Here is a 13,233-nt window from a genome sequence, read left to right on the forward strand (position 1 = left end):
CAATGGTTTATACTGATTGAACACTAGCTTTGCTGCTGCTGTTTTGCTTTTTGTTTTTGTATCTCCTCAGGAAATTGTAACTTTTACAAGCCTCAACAGAGAAGCATTAACAGATATTTCATCTCTTTTGTTATTTTTCTCACTGCAGAGCATGAAACACAAGTTCTTTAGCCTGACACTGCGAGACAAGTCGATGGGGGGAGAGAGAGATGCATCGCAGATCCTGAGAGCACTGTAAGTGAATCCACAGTCACGAGTCCCAGAGAGAAAGAGACATTTACAGGCAGTCTCACTTCTCTGTTCCTGCAAAGATGCTGTCAGCTGAGAATTGCATGACTATACACCAGGGATCTCTGGGAGCAGGACTGTTTTTGTGGGGTTTTTTCTTTTGCAATTTTCACACACGCTTGTTGGCAGGACCTAAAAATATGTAGCTATGTTGCTGCGTACCCAGTGTTTGGAACATGTTAATCAGGTGGCAGTCTATGAGCAGCAGACTTTCATTAATTCAGTCATCGCTTTCCACACTAATTGAAAATGTTGTCACCATAGCGTGTGCCAATCATATTTAGCTATGACCTAGTGAAAATCTATGCAAAGTTAAAGCCAACAGTGCATAGGAAAAATCTAACAAGGGCAGTTAATTGAATTTTGATTACTGCAAAATAGGTTTCAAAATTGTAAAAAAGTTTGTACACTGCCGTTTAAAAGTTTGGGGTCAGAAAGTTTTCAACACTGGTTATAAGAAATGTTTCTTGAGCACCAAATCAGCATATTAGAATGATTTCTGAAGGATCGTGTGACATTGAAGACCGTAGTAATGATGCAGAAAATTCAACTTTGCCATCCAGGGCCGGCCCTAGCAGTTTGGGGGCCCTAAGCAGATTTCCAAAAGGGGCCCCCACTACCTACAGTTTCACCTAACCACCCCCAACACATTCCACTGTACACTGACACCTTATTGTAAAGTTTGACCAAATTGTCTTACTTAATATATTTATCTTTCAAGATATAATATGAAGATAATCTTTAGTTATGCAAACTTTTAAAATGTTTGAAGATTTGAACGATTGCTTTTAGATAAATGTATCAACATTTAGGGAGTTAATGCTTTAATAAAGCAAAAACACCTGCCAATGGGTTATTAAAATTACAATAGAGAATAGTATATTAATAATAATTATAATAATAGAGAATAAATAGGCTACTGTTCTGAGCTGGCATGTTTTAGTCCAGATAAAAAGTGTACAAACACATGTTCGAAAAGTATTTAAGTAGGCCTTCACTGCTTGCACAGATGGTTCATGCGAAAACCAGATCGAATTTACACGCAGCAAGCACGCAGTATTGTACAATTGCACTGGTGGATGGAAAATAAGCTAATATGCATTCTAAAAATCTAAGCAATTTGGATATTAAGGTATCTAGAGTTATTAACGTATTTTTAAGTGCCCACGATAATAAACACTGATACCATGGCACATCGCCTTCAAAGCGCTTGTGAATGCTGAATTAAACCAATAAGACATGATGCAGCAACCGCCATTTTTAACAATATCTTTTTAAAATGTAACACTCTTGTTCACTTTTTTTCCCTATTTTCCTCTTCTCTGCACTAGATTGATAGTCTCGCCACCTCTTCATTTTCAAACATTAGCGCACACGACTAGCACAAGCAAACTTTATCAAACGTATGCATTATTGTCTTAACGCCTGGTGGCCACAGGGGCCCTATGCAACCGCTTATATTGCTTATTAGGTAGGGCTGGAACTGTTGCCATCACAAATTAATTACGTTTTAAAATATATAAAACATTGAAAATGGTTATTTTAAATTGTAATAATATTTCACAAAATTACAGTTTTTACTGTATTTTTGATCAACGTAAGGTACTTAGTCAAACTAAAATGTATTTAGACTCCTTCAACGTTTTCTCACATTATCAGTTTATTCGCTATAATTTAGAAAATGGTAGTAAAATATGACTAGAATTCAGTTAAACTGTGTCAGAACAAATTCATCTTTATAATGTCAGATAACTTTGAACTTAGGATAGAAAGGTATTTAATGGATTACAATCAAGCAATCGGCTGTCAGCTGTTAAATTATGTACACAATTAGATAATACCAATTAAAGTCTGCCAATTACCAAGCAATGCTTCATTTTGTTTAGTATGTGGTGTAAAAGGTCGCATTAGCAATTAAAGAAAAAATTGTTCTGAATTTGTTCTGAATTTGTTCTGACACAGTTTAACTGAATTCTAGTCATATTTTACTACCATTTTCTAAATTATGGTGAATAAACTGATAATGTGAGAAAACGTTGAAGGAGTCTAAATACATTTTGATTTGACTAAGTACCTTACGTTGATCAAAAATACAGTAAAATCTGTAATTTTGTGAAATATTATTACAATTTAAAATAACCATTTTCAATGTTTTGAATAAAAAGTGTCTGAATAATTTTGGTCCCTAATTTTGATAAATTTTTCATACACTGTATGAAGAATTTTTAGGTATAATATGTCACAGTTTACTTAATTTTCCTATCCTCACTTACATCAATGAACTATAGTGTCCTGCACCCACTAGAAAAAAAATTATATCTGGTGTCATTTTGGTTTGACTGTACATTAAAAACAGAACATTTGCCAACTCCAAATGTTTGAACGGTAGTGTATCATGGAATTATTTAGGATTAAGAGCGCTGAAAAATCTAGCATTCACTTTCCATATTGCACATTTATTAAATGTAGGATCCATTTTGTTTTTTTAGGTTACTATAGCTTCTGTCAGGACATGTACAGTAATAGTATTTCTTTAAATTATAATATATTTGTCTTTTTAATGTAAGTAAAATAATTGAATCTTCAGTATAGAAGTAATTATGAAGAATTGAGTTATGTTATGAGGACATGGTTTAGGTAGTAGTAAGTGATAATATACATCATAATTTTGATCAAATAATGAAATGATTAAATGAAATGTTACAATACTGTACATTTGTGTGATGCTGTTCAAACTGTTAATGTTACTAGTTTAAAAACAAATAGTAGGTAAAGCTCTGGGACATATTTTGTCTTATGTATCAAAAAATCAACGAGTTCTTTTGGACCTTTTCATTTTCCTTTTTGTTTGTGCTCACTGTGAGGCACAGAGCTAAGCTATTTGCATGAGTCTAAATGCGGCCTTGAATTGAACTGAGAATCTGACTGAACCTTTTGCTCATTAGCTTTTTCAAACGCTGTTCTAGTATGCCTGGTGTCCAAAGACTGCACACAAAGCATCTGAAGCTGTCTAACACAACTTCTAACTTAACTCATGAATAACCTAATGATATACTTTTCCTTGTTTGAATTCTACTCTCTTTTTTGTTGGATTAAATTCTAACTTCAAATGAAATCCCCCATTTATTTTGAAAATGTCATGAATTATAAATGCTCTACCAATCAATATACACACTGTGTGTGTGTGTGTGTGTGTGTGTGTGTGTGTGTGTGTGTGTGTGTGTGTGTGTGTGTGTGTATACTGTATATTGGCTGGTGTATGTATATATACACCGATCAGGCATAGCATTATGATGAAGTGAAGTAAATAACCTTTTAGTGGGTGGGATATATTAGGCAGCAAGTGAACATTTTGCCCTCAAAGTTGATGTGTTTAGAAGCAGGAAAAATGGGCAAGCGAAAGTATTTGAGCGAGTTTGACAAGGGCCAAATTGTGATGGCTAGACGACTGGGTCAGAGCATCTCCAAAACTGCAGCTCTTGTGGGGTGTTCCCGGCCTGCAGTGGTCAGTATCAAAAGTGGTCCAAGGAAGGAACAGTGGTATACCGGCGACAAGTTCATGAGTGGCCAAGGCTCATTGATGCACGTGGGGAGCGAAGGCTGGCCCGTGTGGTCCGATCAAACAGACGAGCTACTGTAGCTCAAATTGCTCAAGAAGTTAATGCTGGTTCTGATAGAAAGGTGTCAGAATACACAGTGCATCGCAGTTTTTTGTGTATGAGGCTGACCCCTGTCCACCACCGTGAGCATCAGAACTGGACCACGGAGCAATGGAAGAAGGTGGCCTGGTCTGATGAATCACGTTTTCTTTTACATCACGTGGATGGTCGGGTGCGTGTTTGTTGCTTACTGGGGGAACACATGGCACCAGGATCCACTATGGGAAGAAGGCAAAGACAGCAGAGGCAGTGTGATGCTTTGGGCAATGTTCTGCGGGGAATCCTTTTATTCTGCCATCAATGTGGATGGTTACTTTGACATGTACAATCTTCCTAAGCATTGTTGCAGACCATTTACACCTTTTCATGGAAACGGTATTCCCTGGTGGCCTCTTTCAGCAAGATAATGCCACAAAGCAAAAATGGGTCAGGAATGGTTTGAGGAGCACGACAACAGGTTTGAGGTGTTGACATGGCCTCCAAATTCCTCCGTTCTCAATCCAATCGAGCATCTGTGGGATGTACTGAACATGGAGGCCTCACCTCGCAACTTACAGGACTTAAAGGATCTGCTGCTATCATCTTGGTGCCAGATACCACAGCACACCTTCAGGGGTCTAGTGGAGTCCATGCCTTGATGGGTCAGGCTTGTTTTGGCAGCAAAAAGAGCCAACACAATATTTGGAATAGGTCACAATGTTATGCCTAATTGATGTGTGTATATATATATATATATATATATATATATACATACAGTATATGCTGACTAATAATCCCCAATGGCAAAATCATGAACAACATCAACAACTTTATTACATCAGCCCTCATCACACAATCCAAAAAAATGTCTGTAAAGCAAAGGAGTAGTCTTTTGTCATTACAGTAAATGCAGTCCTTGAACCCCACAGGCAGAAGAAGGTACATCTGCAGACACTGCGGGAGAGATCAGAGGTGCAGAAAATGAGCCCGAGAGAACGTATGCGGCTCCGGAAACTACAAACAGCAGATGAGAAAGCAAGAAAGTTGAAGTGAGTGACGTTCAGTTCACTGACCGTGTTACACTGAATGTTAATGAAATGTGACTCGCAGTTCATTCCATAAAGTTAGCATGAGTGTCAGGGCTTTTCTCTTTTCATGGTGCAAGGATATTTGGCAGCGCGTCTCACGTCAGCTCTGATTCTTTTTCTAAAATGTGATGCACTGATAGAATCGGAACAGTCAACATTGACTCGTGTCACACTCAAAAACAAACTGATGTATTATGCACATTATTACACTATATTGTTTACCCAAAAAGAAAATGCTGTTCCTCAACATGCACTCATGTTGTTCCAAACCTGTATAATATTCTTCTACAGTACAGAATATATATTTAGATGAACATTGGGGTCCAAACAACATTGGTCCCCGTTGATTTTTAATGTATGGATACAATTTTTTTTTATTTTTTTTATATAACACTTTACAATAAGGTTTCATTTGTTAACATTAGTTAACTACATTATTTAACATAACTAACTAAGATTGAACAATACTTCTATAGCATTTATAAATCTTAGTTAATGTTAAAGATACACTATGTAACTTTTTGGTTTAAAATGAATGTAATAATCAGTAGTCAATACATCATTAATCCTTCTTCCAAAACACGTTTTAGTCTTACCCTGATTCACTATGGTAAGCCTATTATAAGTGTTTATATTTTAGACCTGTCAGGATAGTTTTCGCAGAATTGCATACATACGTCACTCGCTCTTGTGTATCTTGTCATTTCCGTAAATTGAGAAAAGTTGCTCCGGTGTTCTGTCGATTTGTCCTACCGTGTCAGATTTTGCTACCTCCCATTAAAACAGTAGGTAGCACAATTCGACAGCAAAAAATGCTACCAGCATCATATGCATGTGATTTGAGGCTTTATTAATATCCATACCCCTACCCTAAACCTACCCTTAAAACTATGTAAATATAAATATATTAAATATTATATTGATGTAAAATGCTACCTATCAGATTGTGCTACCAGCATCATATGCATGTGATTTGAGGCTTTATTAATATCCATATCTTATAGCGCAGTAAGCCCTGGTAGGACAATCTGACGGGTAGGATGAAATGTCACGACACCGGCAAAGGTTAGTTGTCACAACGAGCGAGATTGGTTGACATAAAGCACGCTAAATCTCAAATCTCCGGGAATCACCCATTTTAAAAATACAGTTTTTTTTATATACAGTATATATTGTTCAGTGTTTGTTCATGCTAGTTAGTACATTAACTAATGTTAACAAATGAGATATTATTGTTAGTTTGTTGTATTACATTTATCTTATTTTGTGTTCCACATTTTTGAGTGAACTATGCCAATTACATATATAACATAAATGGTTATATATGCACATACTCTTACTGTCTTACTATAGGAAAATTGTGGAGGAAAAATATCAAGAAAACCATCTTCGCATGCAAGAGTACAAGTCAAATTTTCAGAAAGTCAATGTGGATGTTCTAAAGGTATGTGGATAGGATTCCTGTCAGACATTATGCGTAATTAACGGCTACAATTTGTTTAAATATAGCTTTTTATTGTGAGAGAAATAAGAATAGAAGATATGCTCATCCCTGAGCAACCTTTGTTACAGCATCTGTGTTTTTACATCTTTTCAAAAGGTGAGAACTGAAGAAGGAGTTAACAAGACTCAACTGATTCAGCGTGAGACACCAAAAAGAAACTCAGAACCAGTGGGAAGCATTTCTCATCTCTCTGATAAGATGTGCACGTCTGTGTCAAAAGACCATGGTGAGTGGTAATTTAACTGTAGCTTAAGGTCAAGTGGGAGAAATTGTAGCTCTGCGTTGACACCAGGGCTGACATTGACCATAACCCAGGGTTAAAAGCATTGCTTAATCCTCTTTCAGAATCATAAGAGTGAAACATTGCATTTCCGAGGGTTAAAAGTTGCCTAATAAGGCAATAACCCAAGGTTAAGTGTGGCATGAAAAGTCCTTAAGTTGGAAAAGACAGATTTTTTTCCCACACATTGATTAATTAAACTTTCAGCAAGTAAATTAATTAAAGCAATTTGAAACCTAGCTCCCTTGATACTTTTCTACTTGTCTATTATGAAATGTGTTCTGATGAAATTCCACCCTTCTCTTCCAAATCAGAAAGTTTAACTTTCCATCTGAAATTACTTTCTTTTTCTTCTACATCTTCATTAAAATTCATTGTGTGCTTGGCGCTCCAGTGCCTCTTTCACCATGGTTTAACAAACAACAGATCCCAGAACAGAGCGAGGTACCATGAGTATTACACTGCACTGCCAGACACACACACATTTAAAAGAGATAAAAAAAAAGATTCCGTTTTGATTTGAAAGTCAAATGATTCCTAGACGTTTTAATGATGTTCCTCCGCACAGATTTATCAGAGCAGAAGTTGCCTGCTTTTATGAACAAATGATAAGTAAAGTGAGAAATTGGAAGTTTAGTTTCATCCCTTATTGGAGTTAGGACCTCAGAACTCAGCCTGTGAACAGTTTCTGCTGGTATGCTGATTTATCCAGATCCCACTGTACATCAGAGATGGCCTACTGTAGTTGTGTGTACTCATGAATTAGGTCTAGTATGAGTCAACAGACATCTAACACTGCATGAAAAAAGGTGTATCCGGACCAGGATACTCCTGTATACACTGCTGAAATTCGGAAGAATCCAGGAGTATACTGGCCGGATAGGTCAAATTCCATGGATCCGTATATGTCCGTATTCATCCGAAATGGTACCAAATCGGATGTATGTTGTGGCCGTATACTCCCATGCTACAGCCATTTGTTGCCATGGCAAATAATCCCATCAAGTTTTTCCCAGGAGACATTTTCACACCTCTAAACAGCTTTGCCTTCCATCCCCTATTGGTCCTTCATCTCAAACTGGATTGGTTGTTTTTTTTAAAACCACTCCCAAAACCCAGACTGCTATTGGAGAACAGGACGCATTGAAAACCCAGTCAAGTGACTTTATTGGTTACTTCTAAGGCTAAGGGTGGGCTAGGTTTTGTAGCATAGGGACTTGATTGGTTATAGGCCAGCTATGCAGATTTCGCTAATTAATATATAATATATATATATAAAAAATAATCCCCTCTCCCTCCCAAAAGAAAAATACACACAAAACAATTTGAGAAAGTCTGAAATATTTATTAAAAAGGTATATATATAAAAAAAAAACATTCTTAACAGCATTATAAACGAACATTAAAACAATGGTGAAACAAAAACAAGTGAACTAAATGTATTTAAAAGGGATGAAAATGTAAAGGAACAAATGTAAAAATATAAACAGTCCAAAGAACATAAATATACGTTAAATTGAATTGGTAAAGAAACAAAAAGGGAAAAAAAATTAACAAAATGCATTTAAAAGACAGATGTAAAGGAATAAAATACACAGTGAACATAAAAAGGAAAAGAATAAATATACAAATTAAACAATATAAAATGAGAACAATAAATTTATAAGACAAAAAAAAGTGTATATAAAATACACATAAATATTCCAAGTAAACAATATAACCAAATTAAAAGAACAAAGAGCATTATAAACATACATTAAAATGAATGGGGGAAAAGATAAGTGAACAAAATGTTTCTAAAGGAAGGCGACGTAAGAGGAACAACAATACAAAACGTGGAGATCAAAAGCAACATGGACATCTAAAAAGGAACAAACATACAAAGTATACAATCTAAAACGAGACAAAGAAATCTATAAATTAAAAAGTGTATATAAAATATATGTAAATGTTCTATATATGGGAACCAATAAAAGTATAAGTATATAAACATAGGAATAAAGAAAATATAAAATGGAACAATTGAATATTAAAATTATAATTATAAAATAATTGTGACCAACTCTAACACAATGTTGTTTGAGCTAGCCAAACCATCCACACTGGCCTTCCATCAACAACAGCATCATCATCTTCATCTTCATCAGGTCTATAGTTGCGGTCTTCCACAGGTTCTGTGTTGGTTTGTGCAACCCTGGACCTGGTCTCCAGCAACTGCAAAACATGACAGTAAATTAACCACTAAAACTCAGAGAGGAGTATAGTAACATTCTGGGGGGAAAAAGCTTAACCGGTTTCTTAACTTACCCGTTTCTTTCTCTGACGGTTCTGTGTGATGTTCTTCATAGTGTTTCTTTTCTGGGCCTTTTCAGACTGAGCCAAAGAATACTTCCTCAGCAAAGTCTCACAAAATAAAATACATCTTGCGACCTGCCAAATAATACATTAATAATATATAGTTAATGCCAATAAAAGTAAGTAAAACAATTCAATTAAAATGTATTTGTATAGCGCTTTTCACAATACATATTCAGGGTTTTTCCTGGGTCAAAAATGGTCTTCGGTGGTGGCTGACAGACATGGTCATCCACACACACACACACACACACACACACACACACACACACACACACACACACACACACACACACACACACACACACTCATATCAATATTAAAAAAATGAACAAATAGCCTAATTTTCTGCCATATACAATCAGCTAGCTAACAACAACTTTGTTCTGGGTTCACCTCACTCCAGTCTAAACTAAATGATTTTAGGCGATTTATTTTACTACACATTATGAACATAAATAAGCTGAAAGACTGTTGATAATTAAAACTAATTCTTACTATCCACTCTTGCTAAATTGGGTAAGCACACTTGTGTTCTCATTTCAGGTGTTGTTCTGAGTAAATGATTAAACTAATTCGTGAGTTCAGTGTTGGGCAGATCAGTTGTTCTAACCAGTTGTTAAAATGATTCAGTTCAAAGGAGTCATTAGGTGGCGAATCGGACATTAGCAGACGCGTTGTGTGTGAATCCCGTCTTTAGAACATCGCGAAAGATTTGTCAACACACAGAAAACACTACATAACCGGATAGGATTTGTTTCCTGTTTATTTAAAGTATGCTTTATGCAGCTGGTCAGAGAATCAGTCAATGTTTTTTGAGCGCATTTCACACCCAGCGGTAATTAAAGGAAGACGTCTGATAGCGCCACGTGCAACATGGATTCGGTCTTCCGACCTTTTGATTTTGATTAACGTAAAATGTGAAACATTAGAAAGCTAAGAATGCTTATTTTGAAGACAGAGAGAGAGTGCGAGCGGGGTAGGAGCTCACTGGTCGTTCTCTCTGTCACTCAGTTAACTCAAGTGCAGCAGTCATCTGTTCTACATCACTCATAAATCACAATAACTCATCAAATAAGGCTTTGGCGGGACAAAAATTTGTTTTGGCGGCCGGCAAAAAATTTTCAATGTAGGAAAAACCCTGATATTGTTTCAAAGCAACTTCACAGAAAATGCATGCGTCTACATTACAGAAAAAAACAGAGAACATTAAAATAATTTTTAAGATTACCTTTTACACATTCAGGGTCAACATCTGTAAAAGTTCTTCAGGATCATGGATCCAAAACTTCTGGATCATGAGGGGGGAAGAAACATGCACACACACAAATGAATATTAATTTGTTTGATAAAACATTAATATTAATTATCAACTTACGGACAAGGACTTGCAAAACATACTCACCAGGCCCATACAAAAACTTCACAGTAGATCCAAAATCCTGGTTTGCCTATAATTTTTCAGAGTCCAAGTATGGTGGTTTCCTGTCCTCTCTGTTGAACAAGTGTACATGACAGTGTTCTCAGATTACTCATTCCAAAGCTCTGTTACATTTTATGACAAGCTTGATCTTAAAACTAGCTGACAGTAGGGATGGGCATCATGACCATATAATTATACATACATGAGAAATTTTATTTTACAATAACGATATCACAATATATTTATTTTGATGGATTTTTTATTAAAATGCTACAGAATAATACTGCTTTAAAAGTCTTCACTGTATGATATTCAATTAATTAATATCACTTGATTCTTAAAGAAGCAGAAGGTCTTCTCTATTCTTTTGTTTTATTAAAATGATAACAAAGCTGCAGCCCCTTTAAGAACGGTGCACAGAATGACACGCATCCGGGTTTCCCCACGTTAACTTGAACTGTTTGACTTTACTTAAGACATAACTGACTGTTTAAATCAAGTGAATACCTCACATGACAGGCTTACTGAGATAACTGTGTGCATTTTACAGAAAGATAATTGATTTCGGGATCGCATGCTGTCTGAGAGAGGCTTATTTAAACACATGCATGTCCCGTTCATTATTCTACATTCATGCATGTTTCCTTGTCAAAATGTCAAAAAGTTTTAGTACAGTCAGTGCTGCGTTATATACGCTATATTCCCATTCCGCAATATAAAAAGGTAATGTTAACGTTTACAGCAAAATCGCTAACAATAGTCAGTATCATCAGATCGCCATAACACCCAGCCCTATCTTAACAATATTACAACACAACAAAACACAGAATATGTAAGTTAATCACGATTAGCATATGACTTTAATGCACTAACGTTATATCTTGATGAGCAGTAGAAAAAATATAAAGGGATTTACGTTACCTTCTGCCGTCTGCTGTCCGCCATTGGAAACTTAGTCTGTTCGTATTCATGTTTTTTCGTTCTCAGTCGACATCCCACCATCAAAATTCGTTCAAAATAAGATTTTAACAGGTTTAAATGGTCCATGCAATGCCATTAATAGACCGACGTGAAGATTAGAAGCCGCGATCGCGTCGCGTCCCCGCGAGCCACGATCAACTCCAACGGCAACGGCAACGAGTGTATAATTCAAACTGAAGGCGCGCACTGTCATTGGCCAGATTTCTGGATGACGTTCAGATTGACCAATCACGCTCAAAAGAACACGGAAAGACAGCAAATAGCCTTGCAAATATAGAAAAAACTTGTTTTAAACAACAGTTAGAAAATGTATATATTTATTTTTATTTGCTGTTATATTGAATTAATTGGTCAAATGGTGTTTTGTGGTGTGGGCAGAAGTTTCAACCTGGAGAGCAGTGCAGATTTGTACTCTTTAAAAACAATTATTGTTTGATATTTAGTTTGCTATATATTTTGTTATATTTGTATCCAGAATTGAATGTAAAAATACACCTTCACTGTAAAACAGAAAATTAAATTAAAATATCTTAATTTAAATAAGGAAAAATCTGTAAACTAATAGTGTTTTCTCTAAAACGTTTAATGTAAATTTCTGTGAAGTTTTTTAACTTTATTTGACTTAAGATATTTGACTTTAATTTTACGGTTTTTGTTTTGCAGCTGTAGCTGCTGTTTTTTTTAGGTTTTTATTTTAACAGTGTAAATATAAAACTAATAAGATTTACTTCAAAATGACAAAGAATAATGTTAAATTGTTAGTATGGACATAAACATAAATCTTTAATATAATGAGCTAAATATTGTATTACAGTTGTTAATTTACAGATATTGTTTGTAATTTTGCATGAATTTGTTATTTATGAAAACAGAAAAATAATACAGTGATGTTCCTGTATAAAAAAATGAGAATTACTGTAGTTTGTCATTAATGATATAATCCTTAAAATAACAGTCAAGTTGTTTATTTAGATATTGTTTGTAATTTTACATCGTTTTAAACATAATTCAAAATTACAAGAAAATACTGTAAATAAACTGAAGTTTTTTTCTGTAAAATTAGGATTATTTTTATTGGTTGCCTTATTTTTATTGGTAACCTTATTGGTTGCACCGACATCTATTGTGAGTGGTGGATTTCAAACCTCAAAACGCCCCTCTTTTGCAGCGTGTTAAAGTTAAGAATCTTGGAGTGACACTTTTTGTGAACAGTTGCAGAGCTGAAAGATCTGCTTGTGTTTCTGTGTTTCTTGAGCAAGTGAATCCCTGCTCTTTTTTATTCCATATTTTTATTTTGAGCATATCAGTTTTTGGTGTTTTTAAAACAAACTTTTTCATTTTCCACATTTCATCTCCTCTTTATTTAATTCTATTATTGCCTACAATTTGTAAAACTTTGCAAAAATTGTTTGGGGATAGTCTAAAATGTTTGGTTAATTATCCTTTGTTAATTCCATTACATTTCTTTGTTTATTTCATTACATATTCAGATTTTTTTGTGAACGTATATGTTCAGACAGGGTTTTTATTTTGTACTGTTTTTATAAAAAATATTTGATTAAGAGACTCTTTTCATGCAGTGGTTTTAAGGCCCTGACACACCATTCTGATGGTTTGGCCCAGACCCAGGCAACGTGAACCAACCCCACAGTCGGCTTTAGTCATTGCTAGTTCAG

At 35.3% G+C, this 13,233-nt stretch overlaps 1 protein-coding gene and 1 long non-coding RNA gene across 2 annotated transcripts in view; one reads left to right on the plus strand and one right to left on the minus strand.

Annotated features, from left to right (window-relative positions):
• nek11 (NIMA-related kinase 11) overlaps nucleotides 1–13,233 on the plus strand; it is a 111,060-nt gene that overhangs the window by 48,856 nt on the left and 48,971 nt on the right. Inside the window, exons 9-12 of the mRNA XM_079836114.1 lie at nucleotides 149–234; nucleotides 4,856–4,975; nucleotides 6,368–6,458; nucleotides 6,615–6,744. Coding sequence (XP_079692240.1) covers nucleotides 149–234; nucleotides 4,856–4,975; nucleotides 6,368–6,458; nucleotides 6,615–6,744 — 427 coding nt within the window. The remainder of the gene's footprint in view (nucleotides 1–148; nucleotides 235–4,855; nucleotides 4,976–6,367; nucleotides 6,459–6,614; nucleotides 6,745–13,233) is intronic.
• LOC307138027 lies at nucleotides 9,118–10,687 on the minus strand. Its single transcript, XR_013817986.1, has 3 exons — nucleotides 10,559–10,687; nucleotides 10,385–10,444; nucleotides 9,118–9,228 (listed from the first exon to the last, which is right to left on the minus strand). It is a non-coding gene; the product is annotated as an uncharacterized lncRNA (long non-coding RNA).

The sequence above is a fragment of the Gobio gobio genome (genome assembly GCF_949357685.1).
Source record: "Gobio gobio genome assembly, chromosome: 15".
Classification (NCBI taxonomy): Eukaryota; Metazoa; Chordata; class Actinopteri; order Cypriniformes; family Gobionidae; genus Gobio; species Gobio gobio.